Raw genomic sequence first — 26,576 nt, 5'->3', positions numbered from 1 at the left:
ATCTAGAAATCATGCACTGTACAAACGGAGATGTTGTTTTATAGCAGGATTAAAGCAAATCTTTTACTTTTTTATTTACTATTAAATTAGTTGTATTTGTATTATTGATAACTTGTGTATTCTGGGTAAAAATATACTGTTTTCTTAATAATTTCCCTGAGATCTTTAGCCATTGCTTTATGATGGAAGTTTATGTGCAATTTTTCAAACTGTCAAGCGGGCTTAAAAAAGGTGATAAGATGTGCTTTAACCAATAATGTCAACAATTTGGAGAGCAAGTTTAGGAGTATATTGAGGCTCTGTCATTTTAAGCTTGAATGACAATATGCCGTAGGCTACTGAGCTTGGACTGTCCACAGTTCCTTGAATTTGGCTGCAGCAGTGATAGCAACCTTGAAGTTAGTTGGTGCTGACTCTCTTGTAAAGCACTGTGGGGTTTTCATCTTGCAAAACGAGGGATGGATCCAATAGGAGGGAGAATCAGAGGACAGTATACACATGCCCTCATTTTCACTGTGTGGTTCAAGTGTTGTATCTATAAGCAATAGTTGGCAATTTCAAGTCAAATTTCAAAAATATATATAGTATATACATATGCTGAATTCAGTAAAAAAGAAACTTAAAGCAATACAACCAGTAACTGATTCCTATCATTTTTAATTAGAAATTTGTATTTTACATCTAATTTTAATTTTTTCAAAAAGAGTAGGGGTTTTACACCGGTATCTTTGCAGAATTTTCCTCTGGCCTTTATCAAACTTGGCCTCCTAATAATCTCCTAATAATTGGCTTCATTTCTCTGTTCTCCTGTGTTACCTTATAATAATAATAATAATAATAATAATAATAATAATAATTATTATTATTATTATTATTATTATTATTATTATTATTATCGAAAGGCACTGGAAAAAAATACTGGAAAACAACACAGGTAATTTTGACACTCATGTTGCTTTGTGACATTTCCTTCTTACCTTCAATAATAAAGATTTTACATTAGTTAAGAACAATGGATCAAATCAATTTTATGCAGATGGTGGTGAAGGGGAAATGTACATACTGTAGTATACAGAAAAAGCTTGATTTTCAGTTGTCTGTAAGCGTTATTTCACCTATCTGCACAAAACATTTTGTGACCACTTTTTCTGAATTCCCAGACCAAACTTGCCGATTCACTGGGTGCGGAGTAGGAGAGAAAGCACAGGCACCCACTTGGATAGCATCTTCTTCCGCTCAACCTGCATTGGTTTCTGTAGGAAAGGCATAGCTTAGTTAACATATTTTTGAAAAAGTGCATGATGGGTTATTCTTTATTTAATTTCCTTCACAAAAAGGTTGGATGTGCATTGTGAGTAGGTCTGTTATCAAAATGATGCCTGTATGTGACTCAGTGTTGTGCTGTGAAATAAAAGAAATGTTAAATAAAAAATACTCCCTTGGTCCCCTAAGTTATCTCTGTTCTCGTGGAAAAGGATAAGAAAAGAAATTATAAAAAAGAAAATCACACAAACCGCAGGAGAATGAGTTGGTTGAGTGGAAAGTGAATGAGTGCACTTAATATACTTTTCTATTATTACTGTACTGTAATAGACTCTATTATAGTACAGTAGTGCTGCATTTATAATAGTAATAAAAACAAGATGGAAAAAGTAAAGAAAATGCTCTCTACTAAGAATGAAAAAAACAAACTCGGGGTAAGCTATAATACAATAACCACGATCTAATTTGTTTACATATGCATTTACTTTAATTATATGAGGAAAACAATCCTTTCCCAGTTTTCAGTACTCATTTTCATTAAAAAAACTAATTATCAATATTACTAACGCTATTTCTTTATAACAAAATTATAACCAAAACGTTCTACAGGAATGCGTGTTTCATAACCCACAGAAACACATCATATTTCCCCCTGAGATACTGTATTAAGTCCTGCATTTGGAGATTTGGGATTCACAGAAACTTCAAGGTACTGAGGTTTTACTGTTTTAATTGATTTTTACTGTAATGACGCCTTTAGTGTGAATGACATTGAAAGCATAGTGAGTGTCTAACACGAAATGAAATGGACGAAGCATTTTTACAGAAATGCTGTCTGTCGGGCATTCTTATCAAGTAAAGAAGGAATGACCCCAGTATGCATTTATAATTTTAAAGAAGAAAATATATAGTAAAGTATACACTTGGACTGTTTTCTCAGGTTTGACATGTCCTCCATATTCTGTATATACTATACATATATATTATATATCACATGTTGTCATTTCGTTTCTAATATATCCATCAGTCTCGTTTTCCATCTGTCACAGAGCACCTGCTGTGACATTTGGCCACGGCTCTTTTCTGCAATAATTGATTTCCTAGAACACATAATCTGACATTGTTACCTGTTGCTGTTTCCTTTTCCAGGTCAGCTGGCTGCTGGTACTTGTGAAATTGTCACTTTGGACAGGGATAGCAGTCAGCCTCGGAGGACTATAGCCAGGCAAACAGCACGATGTGCATGTAAAAAAGGGCAAATCGCAGGAACAACAAGAGCAAGACCTGCCTGTGTTGATGGTAAGAGGCAAATTAAGTTTATCTTCCAAGTATATCAAATCAGGGAAACACTGTAAAAAGTGAAGGATTTGGGTATCTCATTGAAATGCTTATCATTATGCACTGTAGTCTATAATGATAGTTTTCAGAGGTCTCTCCATATATTATATTCTGGCTGTTGTAAATATTTGAATGCTTATAAAAATTGAATCCTCTCCAATTAAATTAAGTGCCTTCGATACAAATAGAGCTAAGTAGGACACATATACACCTGTGATGGTGTAAATTTCTGTCACACTCATGATCAAATTAGGTCCAAATGTTTTTGCAGTCTTAAAGTTTCTTCACCTTTCTCTGCAATTTCCATTTCAGTTAAACTAATGTCCATGAAACACCTTCAAATCTGAGTATCCGAGGTTAGGGTAGCTTCAGAGCAACTCTTGAGTATGAAGTAATGAAATGTGCTAGCTGTATCACCAGCTGTATTTGAGTAAGACATTGCAGCCACCTATTTCCCATACCAGACACATCTTTGATTATGTTTAACAACATCTATTCATTTACCAGACATTTGTCAAAAGTATGTTGACACTTTTTATCCCGGAAATCTTATCATATGACAATTTAAATGTAACCATAGGTGTATCCTCTAAAGAGATTTCTGAACAATGAAAAATTATATCATTATATCATTAAGTTCTTATGTGACCTGTTTTTCCTTTTTTCTACAATATCCAAGTGTTTCATTGCTTGAAAAGGATTACATTTTGAAAAGACTATGCATTTTATATGTAGAGTATTCATTTGCTTGGTTAAAAGAGCCATTAATTATTGTTTATTGAATAAACCTTGAATAAGGAATAAAGATGTCATGGTTCTTTTGAAGTTTCTTGTTTAAATTGTTTTTGTCTATGTTGGGTCATTTCACGTACTCAGCTGTTTTCTTATTTTGGATATGATTGTCATGTACTATTTTAGCATAAATCAATTATTTCTGGTTCCAAGGTATTGTGTAACTTTCCCATTGCTCTGTCATTTGTTCATGGCAATCAGAGTAAAGAAAGAAGACTGAAAATGTTAGTTCCCTAGAGCAGGTGAACAAATGAGATTTCAATGATTTAAGTTCTAAAATCTCCTCCTTTCAATTAATATTAGAATGACACCCACACAAGTTGTAGGACTCTTGGCTTTCATTCATGTCGAAAAAACTGCTCTCTATCAGTATGTGAATTTATTCTGAAAGTGAATGTTTTGCATTTTTGCACTTTAATTATGCTTAATTTTAAAATGGTAAGTGTATTGTTGAACAACATTTTGAAGTGTTTTTTATGACAGTTTACGTCACTAAAAAGTAAAGTGATATGACACATAATACTCTAAGGGCAGAATCAATTTTATAATTCAGAATCATAATTGAAGACATTTTTTTCAGGACTAGTCAGGTGACACATTTTATAGCATTTAATATCTATGTTATCTTTTCCGTTGCTGTGATTTAAAAAGCCCCACGTATGTTTTATTAAATAGTACTCACAGTGTGTATTTCTTTATTTTCCAACCATAGGTTCAGGGTTACAGACCCAGTGAAAATGGCTGGGTGGCACAGATTACCTCCAACTGTACAAAATACGTTGCCTTGTTAACAAGATTGTAAAGGACAGTATACTATTTGTAGTCTGGAAACCGATATATCATTCAAAATAATTTAGAACAGAAAAATCAGTGAGTGACCTTTTAAACTTTCGTGATTTAAAGGCATTTTGTATTTCAGTGTTGTACAGAACAGGAAAGTTTATTTCATATAAAAATGAATGTTTGAATTGTCCATATAATTAAATACCTTTCACACATTTTAGAAAAGAGAGAACTAGATTAGAAGTAGATTTCTACCCAGGCTTGTTTCCCCATTATGACAGCACAGTTAGTGTTTTCCAGAGCCCGATGCAAAACTTAGCATCCAGAAAGCAGTGGTTTAGTGGCCTTTAAAGCTCTTCTCCAGCAGCTAGTTGAGAGCTGAAGGAAAGACATTTCTTTGGTTATCAGCCTCAGAATAATCTTTCACAGCAAATGCATCAAATGTAGATTGTAGTTATGGAGGCACCGACAAGAGTTCTGTCTCCCCTTATCATGAAGGTTAATATTAAAACCTGATAAACATTATAATTCTTCAAAACATAACTCCTCAGTTGGCCTCAGACATCAAGAGTTATAAGCAGTACTTCAGTATGGTTATTCTAAATGTGTCTGTTTAACTACTTTTACCACCGATTTCAATTTTTCAGTCTGAAATTACAGAAAAAAGCTGGTATTTGGCTGAATTTCTGTTACTATTTTCCTAAACTTATTGCATTTTAATGAATATTTTATATGTAACATAATGTTTTATTTTTAATATTACATACGTATTTGTGTTTTGAAAGAGAACAATCTTTGGTTTAAAATTTCTACAAGTAATTTGTTTAGAAAATTTGTAACATATGTATGTAAAGCAGATGTACATTTGGAACATTTACATCATTTTTGCACCATTGTGAATATTTTGTATATTGTTCCTAATCAATTTATATTCCTCAAAAAATGACCTTAAGACCATTGCCTTCATTTAATGTACAGTAAGTTAAATACAGGCTCCGTAATTTCATGCTTTCTGCCCTTTTCATCATTTGTGCCAATATGGCAGTGTACTGGTATTGATTTCTATTAAGTTGAAAGAAAGAGCTGGTGCCATAGTCAGGTAATCTTCAGTGGTGAAGCTGCAAGACTGATTAGAGTAGTTGTTGAAGTCTGTGCAGGATAAAAATTATATTGCTTCAGGTGATTGGGTGGCACAATGGAATAATATATTGTTTTCCACCGTGAGAGCTTGCATCTTAAATTGACACTGATTAAAATCCATGCAATAGCTAAGACTTGGTAATAGCTAAGGTGACTTGGAGACAAAGGGCAGGAAGACTGTACTGTAAGCTTTTTCTGCTTTATCTTGACATTGATTGCCGCTATCCGATATGAAGCGTTGTAATAATACAGCACAAATCTATATAGTTTGTTTGGCCACTTTTTGTAATAATTGAATGAATATATCAAAAACATAATATTATAAATAATATTATCTTTTTTGTGGATAGCTGACCTGTGTCATAAGAGGTACAGTAGAGTAAGGCCTTTCCAAATTAAGTTATTCCTGCTATTTTATTTCATTATGCAGCCCAGTGTAAGAAAGTAATTGAATTTTAATATACACTTCCAGTGCATTCAATTATCTTAGAGCTCAGCAGTAACATGAGATGTTGTGTTAAATGATAAAACACATTTTACAGATATTATTAATTCTAGTTGAAAAGGCTATATATAGTTTTCCCAAGGAAACGTTGTTCAGAGACATTTTAACACAATAAGGCACAAAGATAAAAAAAGGTGCATTGAACCTGAAGACGTTTGTGAAAGTTGATACCTCTATGCTATCCTGCCATGACCAGACTTAGTGATTTCTCCAGAATAAACCAGGCGTGATAATTCTTTGTTCTCTGGCACAAATTTGTTGAAAAGAGTAATAATCCAGACACGTTTGGTTAAACAAATATTTATTAGCAAAGATGAGACAAACACTATGCTACACAAACAGTATGCTGCATATAACTTAAACACACAACACACAGTATTTACAAACAAGGCGTTTCAGAGGCCTAAAATCCTAATCACCCAGAAAACCCCAGACTTCTACTAAATATTAAACTCTTAATGCCAACAGAGGCCAAATAAGAGACAATCTGTTTTCTTATTAATAAATGTAACCTGCAGTTTAATCTCTATCTCAAAATAAAACACAAAATATATGGGAGCCTATCTCCCTGTTCTAGAAATGCACCCACAAGCAGGAAAGACGTTTCTAACCAAGGTATCTTTTACCCTGGAAACCCAAGTTCCCTAAAAATACAGAATAGCAAGCTTTCCCTAACAAGGTTCAAATACATACAGTAGCTCCCTTCGCATTTTGTTTGGATGATCATGAAGTAGGGGCTCTCGCCTGGTGCAAGCTTCAAGTTCCAACTCCTCTCTCCTCTCTGTTCTTGTCCTGCTCTTCCCCCTTCTTGTTGTCTCCTTCCTTGTTCTTAATGTGATCGTAAATTGTGTGTTTCTGTACTGCTCATTGACAATCATTAACCCACAACTTACCTAGGTATGCCAAGGTAAACTTTATAATGATTTCTGATCAAGGGACCCCTACATCTCAACAATCATCCTCTCTGCTTTGAAGCTAGAAGTTTTTACTCTGCCAAGTGGCACAATTTTTTCTAAAATCTCAGTCACTAAAGCTGTAACAATATAGGACAATTTTTTTATGGGATTTTTCCTTGTGCTGTGTTTTGTGTTGGTACCGGTATTTGACATCACCTCCCTATTCCTGCAATTTTAAGTTCTAAGAAGAAGTCTAGGGTAACTTTAGAACTAACATGCAGTAAGTAATTCTTATGTAGTCCAGGAAAATGGTATTGCCCTATCATGGTGCATAATGGCTCCTTTGCATTGCTGCATATATACTGTACTACACTTGAGTGCTGGATAAAATGGGTCCTCTCCAATATATAAAGTTCTTTGGGATCTAAAGAATGAAAAGTGAATTATAAATGCACTAAATGATTATTATTTTTTCTTTTAATGTCCTTTAGAGAAATGTGTTAGGAACCAAAATTAACATGCAGTGTGTCCTGAAGATCTATAGTGAATAGTTGTGTACTGTGTCCATACAATACTGATCTCATCTCCTTTCCCCCATTCAGCTTAGGTTTCTTGACTGATGGAAAAAGTATCATATACAATAAAAACGATAATCACCAAAAACAAAAAATTAAAAATAGTACTCAATTGGAAACACTGGCCTTGAATTCTTGTAGTGTTTATGGAATAGTAGTTTATTACAATAAAGTTTGAAATCTAGATCTACAGTATTTGCTGTTTGTTATTATTATAAGCATTACGTTTGCTTATGTTATTACTGGCTTAAACATTAATGTATCTTTTTTGTGGATTTCTGAGCTGCTTCTTAAAATTGATATTTAATTCTGTTTGTTCTATTATATTGTGATTTAAAATCGTGTTTTCATTTATTGCAGCTTTGTAATTTTAGAAAAAAATAGCTTTTGCCCTTTTCTTCTTTCTTTTGTGAATAAATCAATTTTGTAAATAAAAACATAGTACCACAGTCAGTTCTCTAAGGGGAGGAATGATTAGAAAGTCTGCCTTTTGCCTCTAGCATTCAGAGACTGTACTAGCAAAAAATAAAAAGTTTTGAATCTATAAGAACTGATGTATCGTGAAACATCAGTTCAGTTCAGTTTATTTGTCATACACACAAGTGCAATTAAATGCTTATTTGCATGTATACTCCAATACAAAGACATTAAGGGAATCAACAAAAACATAAACACAAAACAGCAGCAGCAACAACAAGTTACATAACATACAGCTTAAAAGAAAAAAATGAGACAAGCAGTGTGAGAAAAAAAAAACATCAGTGTGAACTAGGGGTAGAGTTCAGTAATCTGACAGCTTCTGGGAAGAAACTGTCACTGAATCTGGATGTTTGTGCCTTTATGCTCCTAATACGCTTACCAGAGAGAAGGGGAGAAAAATGTGAGAAACCAGGATGATTGTTATTCTTAGCGATACCTTCAGCCTTCCTGAGACAGTGAGTTGTAAAAATGTCCACAATAGAGGGAAGCTGTACTCCAGTGATGGACTGGGCTGACCTGATCACCCCCTTGAACACCTTCCGGTCAGACAACAAGCTGCTGCCAAACCACACTGTCATACCACATGTGAGCACACTCTCAATATCACACCTGTAAAATGTGGTAAGGACAGTTGAAGTTGAAGACCAAATTTTGATGTATCATGTTAATTCTAAATGGCTGCTGTTACACTGCTGCTGAATTCTGCAGGCAGCAGTGGAGAGATACAGGATGGAACCCAAGTTACAGAGCTTGATGGTCGTCAGGCATTTTCGGAGTAGGTCGGAGATTGTTCAACTGGAGCTCGCAGAGGAAAGCCTGTGGCACTGCCAAGGACTATGATGGCTGATTTGAGATTTAGAAGGGTAATCTTTGGGAGCTGGCTGAGGTCTGGATGCCACTGAGATCCTGAGAGTGCTCCATAGTTCAGAAGCTCAGGGTGCAGATTCCTAGCCAGGAATTAAAAGGGAACCTGGCACTCAAAGATGAGAGTCAGGATTGCTAGAGACACTAGTCAGAAAGACATTTAGTGAACCGATCCTCCAAAGGAGCTTAATGTCAGGGCATATCCAGTGTGACATCTTTGGGTTAAATCGAGGATGATTTGATTAGTGGATTGCGTACCTGATTGGAAAGAGGAGGGCTGGACTAAGAGGTGTCCCGACCGAGCCCTCAGGCCCATGGGAGAACTACGATCACTTGTGTCATGGTATCCCAAGGCAACAGAGGGCTGCAAGCTGCCTTCTGCCTGGGCATGACAGCTACAGATGCAGCCATTCAAAATGCACGGTACAAACCCGTGGTACAGTAAACTACCCACAAGCCACCGCAGGGCACCGCGGTAAGTGATTGGCTGGCCAAAATGACCGACAGGGGCACTCATGGTGCATTGGTTGGTAGTGAAAAGATTTAATCATTTAATCTCTTTACTGTGCACATTTTAATCCACTTAGTTTTGAATATTTATATGGAATTTTACCACTAAAGAGAAATTTTAGTAGCTGAGCATAAAAAGAAGAGGAGCATAATGCATCTGAAGGTCATAAATGATATTAATTTAGGAACATAAACATTACTGTATGTACATAAACTACTGTGTATGGCTGGTCTTGGTAGTTTAAAGGAAAAATACACACCAGTCTTCCATTTCTCCCTAAACATTTTAAGCATGAAAGTTTTATGAAACGGTACCCAAATATGCGATTGCTGTATAGAATGAATTTTAATTTAAAAAAATTCTTTAACACGAAAATTAAGCTGTTTACATCTTCCGCCTGAGAACAGTCACCTGTTGCTACCCAACGCAGAAACACAGCCACTAACTTGCAAAGAGAGGACATAAGATAGCCAGTATGATAAAGAAATAAATGATTATTTTGTTTATTTCTTTTGCACATTTATTTGAACATTTCCATCGATTGTACAAGCACTTGGAAACTGTCCAATCTCTAGTTCATCAGGCATTTTCTTTCACGCTGCGGGCATTCTCCTGGTCTGGCGCTGGTCTGTGTCTTCTAGGATATAATGCCAGCGAACTCTTGTTTTTATGTCCACTATAACAGACAATCTCCTTTGCTTTTAACCGAGCATTTAATAATTTCCTAAAATGAAAATGATTTACTTTATTTCCCTCACGGGATCAATAAAAGTATCTATCATCTATCTACATAAACTATCAATTCTGGGGTCTCCCTATACCAGAGATTATGGTAGGGCTTCAGAATGGTGATTGGCTGACACCATGACACCCCTCTGATTGGGAAAAAAAAGACATGCTGGTTTGCTATACATACTGTACCAGGAAGAGGATTTCTTTCTATTCGAAACGTGTATTTTAAAAGTTTAATTAAGAAGTAAAAACCTTACAGCGTACACAGATTTCGAAACTGATCAGGATCGTTATCTTTGTCTTATGCATAATAATGTTCACCACTCTGTCCAGCAAATTAATAATAAACTTTATTTTATATAGCGTTTTAAATGAATACGTAATTATTTGCTCATCACTTATTCTACATAAACACAGTGTAATTGCTCTCTGAAAATGCTTTTTCTTTTTATTTAGGCTCAGATTTCAACTATAGATTGTATTATTAATAACCATAATAACGACCAACCAACAAAAACAACCATATAAACATAATACCAAACAAAAACATAGATAACAACCACAATACAAAATCGAATATATCAAGCCATTAAACTCTCTCAAATTCCTCCAATTATCATAATCCTGCCCCTTATGCAAAACCAAACCCTTCTCCCATCCCAGTTTATCCTCTTTATTATAAACAAAATCCACCTCAATTTTCAACATAAAGCATTACACAAAATCAATACCTCAACACTCCATACTCAACAACGATAATTCACAAAAAGCCAGAACATGTAACTCCACATTTCCAAATAGACCTCATTTCCATAGCACCGCCCCTTATGCAAAACCAACATCCCTCCCCTGTTCTCTCTCTCCGCTGGCGTTTGTAATCGTTTTTATTTTTAAATAAATTTTAGCAAAGTCATGTATTTTAAAAATCTTGAGATTTCTATAATTATGTCTTTATTTAGTGGTTTCATTAGTGACAAAGGCTAAACTTTCTTGGAAAAATGTATTATGTAAACCATGTTTGCTATTAATTCATTTAGGGCTAGAATATGTTCATTGTCTTCCAATGAAAGAAGGGTTACTTTTGCCGTAGTTGAGTTGACATTAGAAGCTTGCCACGCCCGGACTGTTACACCAACGCATTAGCATGTTAAAGCGATTTAATTGAGGAGCCTAGCTTTCTTAACTAGTAAGTACTGTACTTACTGGGTTTTTGAGGGGGAGGTGTCTTTCGCTAGAAATCTCGCCCCCTTCTACTTTGAAAATACCTGTGAAACCGGTTTAATTCGTCACAGCCAGCACTCCCGCAGAGAGGGGGGTTGTATTTGCTATGTATACAGTAGATGGGAAAGCCAGAGCCGACCGCTACGCCGCCCACGTGTTATGCTCTTCGTTAATGTCTAAGCCGGAACACATCATTATATCTCATTTTGTATTTCTTTTTAAAAAAATAGTTTGCCCAGCCTAACAGTATTGTTGTTATTGTTTTTAACCTGTAAAGCGCTTTGAGGAGCCACCTTTACAATAAAGTTCATTATTATTACTATTGTTAATTTGCTGGACGGAGAGGTGAACATTATTACACAGAAGACAAAGATAGCGATTTACGTTGCATTGTGGATTGTGCTGCTGTAATACAGTCTTAAATAATTAAAAGTCTAAACAGTATCAGCTTTATTTATGGGTTTTAAATAAAGGCGATTTAAACGCGATTTAAATCAATATCAGTTTATATTGTAACGCATAGGTGACTATTCATTGTTATTAAAATTACTTAAATTCGATCATGTTGTGATATTTAGAAATATACATTTGTTTGGTGCGAGTGAAGTTTTATTTAATCTCTGAGCCATACTGATTCTTATGGAAGCCAGTTTCTGCCAGGGAGTAAAAAAAAATCATGAGCATGTGAAAGGCATGGTGAATCGGAGAATTACTTTGTATGATTGGAAACGAATGCGTGATCGGATCAGCGAAATGCTGTGGTGTTACTTTTTGTCAATGAAAAAATAAACTCTTTTCGTTTACAAAGACGGTTACAAAGAATGTGGACCAGGGTAATACTTTGAGCTTACAGCTTGTCCAAGGTCATTCATTATTAATACTATTAGTAATATCTTCGATAAAGATTTTGATGCATAAAATATTCCTGCATAATTAAAATATTTATGATAAAGGTGGTAGGTTGTGTACTTTTGTCCAACAGAACAATCTTGCTTTTATAAAATATACCGCCTTTTTAATGTTTAATGATTAACATGCTGTAATACACTGTTTAAATGTAAAAGTCTAAAGAGTATACAACTTAAATTCTTAATTGAATAAAGATTATCCCTCAGCAGTGATCGGGATTCGAAACCGACATTTTCTGGTGACAGCTCAAATGCTGTACAGGAGAGGTTAACCTATTAGCTCCACCTGGCGGTTTTACAAGGTGATTCCGGATACTATTAACATAATCTAATTTGCATACAGTAAGATGCGGTATACTGCGACACGCCCACTGTGTTATACTGCAGCATACCCCGCTTGTTTTGAATGGCTGCATCTGTACCTTATACTTATGGCAGAGTTGGTAATTCATAGGATCATCTTCCAAGAAATAATCAGTAAGGAATAATGGATGCATAAATACATTTTCAGAAGAAAAGGGCATTTTTTTCTGATTCCATAACTCAAAACATAAACAGCTCAGCTGATTAATTGTATAACCAGGCAAAATCAAATACCATTAACAGATTAAAACAAGTTCTGAGCTTTTGTCAGTATGTTTCAGATTTCCATTTAACTTATACTTAATTTATGCAATGTATAAATTTAATTTTTTTTTTTTTTAATCTTGAAGATTTACTGTACATGGTGCAAAGTATCATCATGACAATGTTGGGTGGAAAAATATACTAAGGAATCTAAACTAAACCTACTGTAGTAAAATAGTTTGTTAACTGTCACTGTAATTGTGTTGGAACACATGCACACAGATGTAGTTTGTAACAGATACTGTATATGTAGCATGGCAAGTGTGTCCAGGATTTTTGTGACAAAATTTGTATTCTGTTTTGTAAGAGTGCAGATCAACAATTGAGACATCAATATGCTGTATTACCAAATTAGGTCTCTTTCTCAGCTATAAAAAAGATAAACAACTCAACTATCTTTCTTGAACTGATTTCCTTTTTTCGTTGTATTTTCTTGCCTTGCCTATTTGCATCATGAAGTGTAATTCAGTGTGGAGGAGGTTTAAAACATCTTGAAATCAATTCCATTTTCTCATTTTATTGCCCAGATCATATTAAACATAGTGCAATAATATTAGTAGAGGCTGACTTAATGTTTTCTGCTTTAATAAATGGAATGATCTGCATAGCTGATAGCAAGTGCCATTTTGTAATATTGCAATAAATCATTGAAACGTAGTGATGAAGTGCTTGCAGGTGTTCAGAAGGTTCTGATTTGTTGATAGCATTGATTATTACTGAATTCCCGCTGCTTGACTTTTTTGTTTGTACTCTTGCGATTTATCAGCCAATGACCATGGAAACTAACCTCCTTTCTGAAAAAAACCTTCATTGAAAATAATGTGCTTATTTTATTGCTAAGATTTTTTCTTTGTGCATTATTACAATTTTTAGTTGTCACAAATAATAGAAAGGGACACAATCCCTGACCAGCCCTCTCATGATTCTTCCTAGAATGAGCAAGATGAGAGAATTGTCCTGCACTTGTTTCCTATCTTTATGTATGTTCATACAGTATATTCTAATTTGTCATAGGAAAAAAATATCCTTTCTTTCTACTTTGAAGAATCCCTATTGTAAATACACTTGTATTTTATTTTAATTTTCCTTGACTTCAGTTCAGCAGATTTTAAAGCCAGTATTTTGGCTTGCTTTTTTATTGTGTTATCAATCTCTGGAAGTGGACCTAAACGTTTAGACAAAAACTCCTTTGATAAAATGTACATTTTGATATTTGAAGAATTGTTTTTCCATGATTTAATTAGCACAGATTTACTGATTTCTTATGTGTATGACACTCCCCAATCTGTAGTGTAAATTCAAACATAGTTTCTTCTCACAGTATTATGACAAACATTTCAAATCACCCCCTAGCTCACTTGTCATTCTGCCACTTTTTTCTGCTGCTTTAAAAAATAAATCCTGCTGACATCTGAAGTCATTGGTTTTCAGTTCCACATGGTTTGCTGCATTGCACATACACAAACATTTTTTCATGCTTATTTGCCTTTGTGACGTTCTGATTGAATCCAATAATTTCACAGTGAATGCATTTGAGAAAGTTAATGAATATGCAATAATAAGAATACTAGAGTCAAGGTATAGCAGACATTATAAAGAGGAAAAATGTGGTGCAGTAGGATGCACAGCCCTCATAAGTGGAATTTAGGATAACATCCCTATTCTTACAGTGTCTTGGGTTTTTTAATGACCAAATAGTCAGGATCTCAGTTTAATCTCTCATCCAAGGAACAGCACCACAAAAACAGCAGTGTCCCTCCTCACCATACTGAGGCATTGGATTGGCTATTCTGGTACACAGGGCAAAATGCAATTTACTGATCCACCAACAAGACTCACAGCAACATATAGATGTTCCATCCCAGCTGAACCTTGCTTAGTTTCGGAAAGCTGACACAATGCAGGATACCTGGTAGTAATACTCCTGTCAAAACATATGATAAATGATAATGCAAATATGCATATAATGCATATATAATGATAATGCATACGATATATGATAAATGCTTTGCAAAAGTCATAGACATCTTGGACAAATTCAGGATTACATTATACTGTATGTATACATGTTATGAGTCTCAGTAATTTTCCTCTGCTAGTGTTTTTTACTATTATAACAACAGTGATCGTTTTTAATACAGCTAAGTTTGGATAAGAAAACAAAACAACCTCAGCATTTATCAATTTATAATTCACATTAATCAGAATCTTCAAAACCTAATCAATGCTGTTCAAGGTAAACTACACATGAGTGGCCAATAAAAGTGTTTTAGTAGCTAATCCATTACATTTACTTTTCAAATTTAATTTTCTCTTTGTCAGGTGTTCCTCCTCCTTAAACAATTAATCAACAATTAACAATTAAGTTATTAATCTTTATCCGCACTTACAGCTAAAATGTTTATTTTTGTGTAACAAGACAAATCTATGAAGGGTGACAGTTATTAAAACCTTTCCTTACATTTCAGTAGAATATATTTCTACACATGAAGGAAAAATAAATGAATGAAGATAATATAACAATGAAGATTAGTAATATGTGAATATTGTCACGATCGCTACTCCTCCTCTTAAGGGCGCTCCAGCCCTTCCTCGTTCTTTCCCGTTCTGCACCTGTACCCTATTTCCATTCCACCTTAAAAGACAGACGCAGACGTCATCTGAAGTTCCTCATTGAATTCCGCTTCGTGAGAGGCCGGTGTCCTGCTGCGTCTGGCTCCGTTATGGTTTTAACCTTCTGTTCCTGATTCCCCTCCCTTCGCCGGTCCTGACCTGGTTCATTGTTTTAATCCCCTGGATGGATCTCCTGGCCTTGGATTTTGCGTCTGTCTTGGATTAACTGGATTTTTTCTAGGATTGTTCGCCCCGTACTCACTCCCCCTGGTCTTCTGCACCCCTTGGACACGCCCCCTGTCTCCATACCCTCTCCTGCATGACTTTTTCCCCAGTGTTTCCTCACAATTCCGGATCGTGTCGTCTGCATAGGGCCCGGAAAGAACTGTTTGTGACAAATATACACTGTGACCGTTATTTTAGGAACACCTAATAGTGAGTTGGTCCCTTGTTTGCCCTCAGAATGGCCTGAATTTGTCAGTTCATGGACTCAACAAGAGGTCAAAAGTGAAGCACAGGGATGCTGGCCAATGTCGACTCCAATGTGTCCAGTGTTGCAAATTAACTGGTGGTGGATCCCTAGTCTGAATAGCTTGATTGGATTGAGATCTGGTGACTGTGAAGGCCGCTGCATTGAGCTGAATTCACTGTCATGTTCCTGGAACCATTCCAAGACTTTCCTAGCCTTGTGGCATGGGGCATTATCCTGCTAAAAAAAACATTCGCCAATGGGTACACCAGATCAGCAGTGACTTTCAGCTAGTTTGTTGCATTCAAATCTGTACTGTGAAAACAAACCCCACACCATTACACCACAACCATCAACCTGCATTTGTGACACCCAGCAGGATGGATTGTGGACTCATTTGGTTTTTGCCATATCCTAGTCATCCCATCAGTGTGACACAGCAGGAACCAGGATTCATCAGACCAGGGGATGTTTTTCCAATCCTCCAATCTCTACTGTTTGTGTTTCTCAACCCACTGCAAACACATCTTCTTGTTTTCCACTGACAGAAGTGGAACTTGGTTGAGTTATCTGCTTCCAAACCTAATCTGTGAAAAGGTACAGTATGATGTGTTGTGCTTTCCGATGTGCCTCTTTAGGCACCACTGTTGTCCTCAGCTGTAAGTTGACTGATTGTTGACCATCTGTTACTCTTCACAAGGCGTGTCAGTCTCTGTCTGTCCCTTTCATCGATGGTCTGTTTCCAACAGCAGGAAAGCCATTTGCTGGATGTTATTTAAGCGGTGGTGCATTCTTCCATGACATTTTCATTCATGAAAACCCCAGCAGAGCTGCTTTACCTGATACACTTATGCTTTCAGTAGCACTGTCTGCACAAATGATGCTCTAGCTGATTGAGCAGTCGATTATATGGGAAGGCAAGGTATACCTAACAAAGTGGACACGCAGCATATAATTATTTATATATAAGTCTTAAATATTAAATATATATAGTAAGTACTTTGGTACAGTAATTTATTTATTTTACTCCTTTACAGTGAGTGTGGTACTGCATTTCTCTTTCACAATAGAACATATTTCAAACAATGTTTCAATGGTTGAGTGTGGTTATTCACTGTAAGATTGTGGTGCATTCCCACATACAGTACCTATTCCACTATTTCTAGAATTTAATATTTGTATTTGCTTTAGTAAAGAAGCACACAAGTTGAAAAGAAACACCTAATTTACAGTTTTCTGGCACAATATGTTTCACAAGAAAAATAGTGTTATAAATAGAGGGGTTACAAAAATAGAGAAATAAAATAATTAAAATAAATGTCTAAATAATCATAACTCCCAAATTGTAAAGATTATACCAGGATTATGCTCAAAATGTTGGTATTATTTGCAGCTAGTGTAATTAGAGGCACCTTAGATCTTGTTATGAGTTTACCTGAGCTCACATCATGCACACTTGGTTCAACAAATATTTATTAACAATGACAATGACTTAGTAAACAACATACAACATTAACAAACAATATACAGTTTACTTTATTTACAAACAAGATGTATTCGAGGCATATGTCCTGACTCACCAAAAAAAAAAAAAAAAAACCTTGGTTGCAAAAGACTGCTTTCAAGTATTCAAGTTCTATATATCCAAAAATAGAGATAAACCAGCTTTTTACACCAAACAGTATACAACCTAGAGTTAAATCACTATCTATAAATTGTGATGCTACAAAATGAATGGGAATATATTTTCCTATTTTAAAAATACATCCACTAACCAGGAGAGACTGTTTTTAACCTAGGGATTCTCAATACAGGAAGTCAGAGTTTCCCATAAACAACAGAATGATATGCTCTTTTAACAATGTTCAAATTTTTACCTTGAATCTGGTTTTAAAGGTTAATGAGAACGATCACTATCTCTTCTCCTCTCTCCTTTTGTCCTGCTATCTGTACTTCCACGTCCCTTCCTTATCTTTTCTCTACATTGCCCTTTTACCCTCAGTTCCTTGACTGTTAATGACCCTTAATCATGTATCAGGAACTTCATTTAACAAGGTAAACCAGATGATACATTTGATCAATGTATCCCAGATCCAGCAAAACTCAGTAAACACTTCATTTTCTTTCTTCCTTTTGAAGCTTGGAAGAGAACTGAAATTTTTTACACTTGCTAGGTGCTTGAATACCTACAGTAGCTATAATAATAATATGAATGGTGTGAGTATACTTTGTATTGTCCCTTTGACTTGTGTTAGGCAGTAATGTGAGTGTCAGTCATGTAGATGAGTTCACTTGGTCTTTGTTATGAAAACCCTGGAATTTTTTTTAACATAAAATCCCCTCAAAGAAGTCCCATGAAATCTTCTTTCCGAGACAATTTTGCAAGGGGGTGGTCAGGGAAACCCACTCATGATCGATGAGCTTCATTTACGGAGTAATTCCATGGTAAATTTGCAATATCTCAAGACATTTTGATTTGCACTTGTGTTAGGGGGAAGGTGGGGTGTGTGGTTTGTGGAAAATCTTAGCTTATGAAGTGTGAAGAGACTGTAGTTTGTTCTTGAAAAATAATGATTTTTCAAAAGATACTTGTTCTAGCTGTCTTAGTCAGTAATTCTTCCTCCAACAAGTTCCCTAAACCTAACCCATCTATGCTGTGCAGCTGTGGACACGGAAATGGGACACTGCACACACAAAGTTAGCTATCTTAAGATTTAGTTTTACATTTTAGAATTCTCATTATCCTTTAAAAAAGAGTCACTTATCAAACTTAACAAGATACTGTTCTGAATTGGAGTGATGAAGGGTTCTGAAAAATGCAAAATATGTTTCTTTTTGTTTGTATTACTTGCAAATATATATAGATATTTTTATTTTAAAGGCATGACTTTGATCTGCCATTAGGTAGAAGAAATTAATCTTGAGCCACTGTTAGTTTCAGTCTTTTTCTTAGGAGTACAGTTCTAAGTGCAATATTACATGTATCAGAACAACTGACATCAAAAGACAGTATTATCCGTGGCATTATACTGTCCTGTGAATGTGATTTTGTAAAAATGGATTGGAATGTGGTCATTTTCAAGATGAGTTGCTTTTATGATTATTGTGAGATACTACATAAGGAACCTGATGTTTATTGTAGAATGTTCACAATTGTATCTGTAGTTTAAACATTACAGCCAGGAGATGTCAGCAATGAAGGTAATTGGCAATCAACTGAACTAATTGTCTCATTATGTTATTTTCAATATTTCCACTATTTAGTTAATTTATTATCTCCTTACTTCCCATTATTATGGACTTCAACAGATTCATAAAAAATCCTTCAGATGGCTAATACAGTTACCAATCTTGTTTCAGAGAACTTAATGTCCATCCATTTTCTAACCGCTTCATCCAATTCAGGGTCATGTGAAGCCAGAGCCTTGGCAAGCAATAGGTACATTTTTAAGCAATTTTATATGTCCTTTAATTCATTGTGTGCCTGTAGTATGGAAGCATCCAAAATATGCCACATATAATATATCATCAGTACTGTGATGAATTGTTTGGTTCGGTTATCATTCTTTTAGAGATGGACATTTACTCATCAGGATGTCATATTAATCAGTAATCATTTCTTAATAGTGTATGTATCATACAATTGTGTTATGTACAATATTGAAGCTGCAAATATGAGACATTTGTTGACCACATGACCTCTCTGCAGTGGCACTAGTAGTGGATCTCTCAAGATGACTGCTCCACACTAACTGCTGTTATGCACTCTTATGATGCAGGGAAACCAAGTGTTTGTTTAGTCAAAAAAGAGAATCATGGGGAATCATATGAGAATGACTAAACAAAATAGTTTCTTTGTTGTGGAACATGATGTGGATGGTTTTGATAAGTTAGGATGAGTGTGTGTGCTGAATAATGACCACAGAAGACCAGGAGATCACTGTCGCCAACAGCAAAACAAGTTCTAGTCAAGTCATGATGACAATATGCTTGACATGACTTATTAGGCAATATAACAATACATGCTCATACTGTACATGGTGAGGACTATAGTGCAGTGCATCAAGCAGTTTGATTTTGAAAGGTTACCACAACTTACTATCATCACACTGTCAGATTTTTATCTCTTTGCCCTGATAACGGAAACTCTTTGAGGCCAGAAATTCAGTGATGATAACATGGAGAAATCAATATAATTTATAACAAGGGCATCCATATGGTTTGATAGGAGTGGTAGTAAATTGTCTGAATATAAAAAGGCTACAGTATATGTGCATAAGTGGATGACTCAAAAATTAATTCTACCTTGGTGTGTATAAACAAATATGTGTCCTAAAACATAAATATCATACAACATAGAGACAATACAGACCTTTTATTATACAGTGTATGAATATTACAGCTTCCCAACCACTGAATTAGATCTATAGGTTCATTCATCATCCATTAAAGACATGAATTATTCCATCAAGAGAAAATTACACTTATAAACCATTATGGAATATAATATTCAATAATTTTGGACTATATGACAACCTTGTTTTTGTTAAACTTTAACTGATATATTTTTCCAAGAAAGTCTATAATGAGATTTTTAACAGATGTCATTACTAATAGTTTTTTTTAAGCAACGTAAATATTTAAGGATCAACTCTACTATTATACTGTAAATATGTAAGAATATGAACTTTATTTCAGTTTCCCAGAGCATAGATGTGTTCAAGATCTAATGAATACACAACATTACTGGATGCAATATTGATTTTCCCATACCCCACAATGTATAGAAGAAATAGGAACATTGCAATGTAATTGCTCCTTCAATAAACCACTAAAACGGTGTGTGAATCAGACTGAAATACATAAAATCTATCAGATCAAAGTACAAATTTACACATACAAAGGCTGAAGCATGGATAGTTTAATTCTCTAAATTTATAGTATTACTTTGATGAGGTATTGTTTCAGAAGTAGGTTGCACAATGGCTCTTCTGAATATTCAAATAAATTAAGCTAATTTCTGTCCTTACTTTTATTAATATCCTATGCATAGTAATTTGCTAATTGTGTCTCCTTATACTGAATATAATACAATATAATTGTAGAAGGCTGTAGTAGTAGCTGTCAGGAATGTTTCAGTGCAGAGAAACATCAGTATAAATGTGAAGAATTAACTATACCGTGAAAGGAATTTATTCTCAGCAGATATTAAGGCATACATGAACAAATTTTAGAAGTCTGTGCTGTGAGTAGATCAGATAGCCCTTTAATTTTATAATAGTATGCACATACATAACAGAAAGCATTTGCCATTTGTGAAAATATTGTTTGTTCACTTTGATTATTGATTTCCTTCCAAAATGTTATTCTAACATATTATTCATACAGGTTGACAATTATTTATAACCTAGTTTTATAATTTTTTCAGTTTTATGTAGACATTTACTATTGATTTCCACATTGTGTTATTACATTCTGTACGGATTTCAATATGGATAATGTTGCAGTCATAGTGGATAAATAAATATATTTGAGATATATGTAATGTGGTGGCACAATGGTCTTGCAGATCCACCTTGACATCAATGCCGAGCAAAACATGTGAACGGATGGTGTATGAAGGGATAAACCGATTAAGTTGGGACAGTGTTGAAATGATCCAATGTCTGTGAGGCCGAATGTAGCAGTGAACACTGAGCATATTGGCTGGATAATTCATACTGACAGAAGAGTCTGACAAGATAATTCATGAACAGTTGCAGAACAGGAATGTTGGTGCATATTGCTGTGCTGGAGAAGATAACTCTCTTGACACAGGAATTTGGAAAATCTTCATCTTTATTCACTGCAGCTGTTGCAGTGAGAGCTTAACTGGCTTTCACTCCCAAAGCTGCAATTGGAGTGATTTCTACTCAGAAACTACCTCCAAACCTGACAGCTCTACAACTTTTACCACAGCAGAATAGCTACTGAATATAAGTTTTCTGGGGCTTTTAGATTTCTTCTTATTCCTGCTAAATCTGTGTATCTTAAAGTGGGTAAGGTACTGAGGCCTGTATTTATTAATCATACAGCTTCTCTGAGCTGACCTCTGACCTTATTTGGCTAATATTTTGACACCCAGGAATGATTCCTTCTCCTATGATATGAAATGACCATTTAAATATGATACAGAAATCCATTATGTGGTTCAGTATGAACTTCATAGGGGGAGCAAGGGATGTTATTATTGTGCCTATTCTTAACATGAAGTAGTTTAATTAAAGTTTAATAATAATTCCATACATTAACAGAAAAAACACTTTTCCTAGTAAGGGTCACAACAAACTAGAGCCTATTATAGAAGGATTGGGTGCAAGGTAAAACCGAGAGTACAAAACTGCTGTCACCATGGACAGAATGCCACTCTGTTACAGGGTCATGGACAGAAACAATTTAGAATAGCTAAACATACCAAAAAGCACGTCTTGTGGAGGTGGCAGGAAATTAGAGCACTCCACATAACACAAGGATAACACAAACAATTTACACAAAGTGCATAGCCTTAAATTAACTACAGGTACTGTGTTTTGAATCAGATGACAAAATAGTAGTTTTCCATTTAATATGATTTTAATAGTTACTTTTTTAGTTCTACAATATCTTCAGCATGTCAAGTCAGGCATATTATAACCACACATGTAATACAGATGCAGCCATTCAAAGTTCGCGGTACAAACCCGTACCGCACGCAAATACGCACGAACCACCACGCTGTACTGCGGAACATGATTGACTGGCCAAAATGACCCACAGGGGCACTCGTGGTGCATTGGTCGGTAGTGAAAAGATTTAATCATTTAATCTCTTTACTGTGCACATTTTAATCCGCTTAGTATTGAATATTTTTATGGAATTTTACAACTAAGGGGAATCTTTAGTAGCTGAGCATAAAAAGAAGAGGAGCATAATGCATCTGAAGGTCATAAACAATATGAATTTAGGAACATAAACATATTATGTAAACTGTATATTGCTGGTATTGGTAGTTTAAAGAAAAAATACACGCCAGTATTCCATTTCTCCCCAAACATTTTAAGCATCAAAGTCTTACAAAGTCTGTTTCAGTGGTTGTCACATGACTGGATCGGTAGAGTGATTGCTTAAGCGACTGACTTATACGCATGAGGTCAGCTGTTCAAATCCAGCAATCGCTATGAGTTTTCTTTTTACAAATAAACATTTCTTTGAAAAACTAAAATAGCAAATATTATGGACACTACAGTATATTGACATTTTTTATATTTCTAAATATCACAACATGTCCGTACTGTATGTACACAGCGGTACCGCAGGGTGTCATGCCACCGATCCAGTCATGTGACAAGCACTTACACAGCAATACACATATCAATGGAAAGTTTTATACTACTGTTTGTGCTACAGTATCTGAATATAATTATATCGTTTTTAATTTCTTTAGATACGTGATTCCATATTATATTCCCTGTTAATCAAATTCTAAAAGTATGCTTTTGTTTACTCTGATAACGAGAAATGGTTAAAACAATCAATGTTCACAAAGTATATAAACGTACAGTAATATGGTCAGAAGGTGCACATAAAAACATTTCTGAAATATCCACATGTAAGACTTTGATGCTTAAAATGTTTAGGGAGAAATGGAATACTTGTGTGTATTTTTTCTTTAAACTACCAAGATCAGCCGTATAGAGTACAGTTTACATACAGTAATATGTTTATGTTCCTAAATTAATATCTTTAATGAGCATGTGAAAGGCATACTTTGTATGATTGGAAACAAATGTGTGATCGGATCAGCGAAATGCTGTGGTGTTACTTTTTGTCAATGAAAAGATAAAGTATTTTCGTTTAAAAAGATGGTTACAAAGAATGTGGACCAGGGTAATACTTTGAGTTTACAGCTTGTCCAAGGTCATTCATTATTAATACTATTAGTAATATCTTTGGTAAAGACTTTGATGCATAAAATATTTCTGCATAATTAAAATATTTATGATAAAGGTGGTAGGTTGTGTATTTTTGTCCAACTGAGCACTCTTGCTTTCATAAAATATACCAACTTTTTAATGTAAAATGATTAACATGCTGTAATACACAGTTTAAATTTAAAAGTAAAGAGTATACAATTTAAATTCTTAATTGAATCAAGATTGTCCCTCAGCAGTGATCGGGATTCGAAATCGGGGGTTTTCTGTTGACAGCTCAAGTGCTGTACAGGAGAGGTTAAGCTTTATTAGCTCCACCTGCTGGTTTTACAAGGTGATTCCAGATTCTATTAACATAATCTAATTTGCATACGGAACATTGCGGTATATTGTGACACGCCCACCGTGTTTTACCCCAGCGTAACCCGCTCGTTTTGAATGACTGCATCTGTATATGATCTAGAGAGCTCATCAACCCTTTTATTGATAGAAGTCATAGTATCAGCTTCAACAGCATAGCTGGGTAGCTTGTCCTATATTCCCACATCTCTGTAGTTAAAGATGTGCTTCCAGTTTTGTGTTTTAAATGTTTTTCTACAAAGTTTCAGCCTTTCTGTTATATCTAGAAATTGAGTAATTCCAATCTTCTGTGTGGCAAGTAAAATAAATCGCCTTACTAAGTAAACCATCTCTCAAAAAATGCTGTAGAAGGCATGAAAAATTGAGCAAATTAAAATTAGTCTTCTTTTTTACCAGGTCTTAGGAAGAGCAGCATGCTATACACCTGGTCTCCATTGTTTGGCTCATCGGTAGTCATTTTGGCTCAAAGCCGATTCATAGCTTAGATTTCAGCCAAGATGGCTTAAGCCTTCCAGGGACAGTCAGAGTGAATTTTTCATGCAGAGTTGTAGATCCATCACAGAGACCAATAAAGAACCCTGAGGTGCACAGCTGTTGTGGTACAAATGCAATGGTCAATTGACAAAAACTGTGTTCTATTGCACAAATAAACGATCTCCCCTCTGTTGTAATCATTACATTAGTAATCTGTAAATTACAGAGTGGATTTTGATAGATCCTGCTGTTAACTTAAAAAACGTGAGTTAACCTTGCTCCTGTGTGTTTTAGGCATTTTTGCAAACTTGTGCGGCCCCTTTTTGTGCCTTATGCTCAAAAGATTTGTTTGCTATTTGTGCCATAAGCCGAATTGAAAATTATGTGACATGGAGCTTTTTCTGATTACATAACTAAGCTCTGGAATTCCATTAGAAATCCTTTATTCTTTACAATTAATAAAAAAAACATAGTAATTTTACACGTTTTAGAAATAAAATCTGATCAATTGATTTTGTATTGTTCTACTCTTTTCATTATATAGAAATACAGTTCTATGTCAGTGTTCTTCTGAAGTATTAACCATTTGGTTTCAGATAACAGCTGAGTTTTTGCAATTATGTTTTTGAATGTTCTGGTCAATGTGAATTAAACATTACTAAATCACAAAGCTTGGATTTTTCTTGCTCAAAGCTGACATAATAATTGACTGTTATATTGTTATGGAGGCTTTCAGGTTTTTTTTAACATTTTATAATGTTCAGACTCATAACATACTGTACATATGCCATTAATCCTGATTGCATCTAAGACTTATGATCATGTGTGTATTTTGTTTATTATTGTGGAGTTTATTCCTATTCATGTAACAAGAACAGATTGAACCAGTATATGGAAGAAGACTGAAATCAAGGATTTTGATTAATAGTGCTGTATAAACACAACACTGTATTACACAACACAGACTATTTTCAAAGTAAATATAATTTATATAATAATATTAAATAGTTCAGATAATAGTCTTGTATAATATGAAAATCCTGCACTACAGTGAAGTAGTTGGTTGACATACTATTAAAGACTCAAGCATGGGGGTATTGTTCCAGGGGTACCATATCACCCTGCAACTCACAACTGGCAACTCACTAAAGCTAAGCAGGTGTGAGCCTGGTCAGTACCTGGATGGGAGACCTCTTGGGAAAAACCAAGGTTGCTGCTGGAAGAGGTGTTAATGGGGCCAGCAGGGGGCGCTCACCCTGTGGTCTGTGTGGGTCCTAATGCCCCAGTATAGTGACGGGGACACTATACTGTAAACAGGTGCCGTCCTTCGGATGAGACGTAAAACCGAGGTCCTGACTCTCTGTGGTCATTAAAAATCCCAGGGCGCTTCTCGAAAAGAGTAGGGGTGTAACCCCGGCATCCTGGCCAAATTTCTCATTGGCCCTCCTAATAATTACCCTCTATGAATTGGCTACATTACTCTGCTCTCCTCCCCACTGATAGGTGATGTGTTGTGAGCGTTCTGGCGCACTATGGCTGCTGTCGCATCATCCAGGTGGATGCTGCACATTGGTTGGTGGTGGAGGGGAGTATCCCCACTGATAGGTGATGTGTTGTGAGCGTTCTGGCGCACTATGGCTGCTGTCGCATCATCCAGGTGGATGCTGCACATTGGTTGGTGGTGGAGGGGAGTCCCCATTACCTGTAAAGCGCTTTGAGTGGAGTGTCCAGAAAAGTGTATATATATAAGTGTAAGCAGTTATTATTATTACCATAGTAACAAGTAGAGGTAAATTTCATGCTGAAAAGCAAAAAGAAGAAAAAATACAATGGTGTGGCTGTGGGACCTTCTTCAGGGGAATTAGAGGGATGCAAAATTATGTGAGCAAGAGGAAGAATTGTGAAAATGAAATAAGTGGGAAAGTGAATGGAAAAGGGGGTCTTTAAAGGATTTGATAGATTTCGGGGAAGGTATGAACCTAATTTAAGGACAAGTTTGGCTTCTAAATAGGAGCTAAAATAATTTAAAATCTAAATTTGTCTTCCTGGAATAGGAGTCTCTGTGAAGGGACACAG

General features: G+C 35.4%; 1 protein-coding gene across 5 annotated transcripts in view; it reads left to right on the top strand.

Moving 5' to 3' along the window:
* Positions 1-26,576, top strand: part of tafa5 (TAFA chemokine like family member 5) — a 180,563-nt gene that overhangs the window by 95,937 nt on the left and 58,050 nt on the right. For all 5 annotated transcript variants that reach the window (XR_001478998.2, XR_011190089.1, XR_001479000.2 and 2 more), the window contains exon 2: positions 2,413-2,562. Coding sequence is in view for 1 of the 5 variants with exons in the window: in XM_015352543.2 (XP_015208029.1) it covers positions 2,413-2,562 (150 nt within the window). In the remaining 4 variants the exon portion in view is untranslated. The remainder of the gene's footprint in view (positions 1-2,412; positions 2,563-26,576) is intronic.

Source organism: Lepisosteus oculatus, chromosome 7, assembly GCF_040954835.1.
Source record: "Lepisosteus oculatus isolate fLepOcu1 chromosome 7, fLepOcu1.hap2, whole genome shotgun sequence".
Classification (NCBI taxonomy): Eukaryota; Metazoa; Chordata; class Actinopteri; order Semionotiformes; family Lepisosteidae; genus Lepisosteus; species Lepisosteus oculatus.
This window is presented reverse-complemented; position numbering and strand designations above follow the sequence as displayed.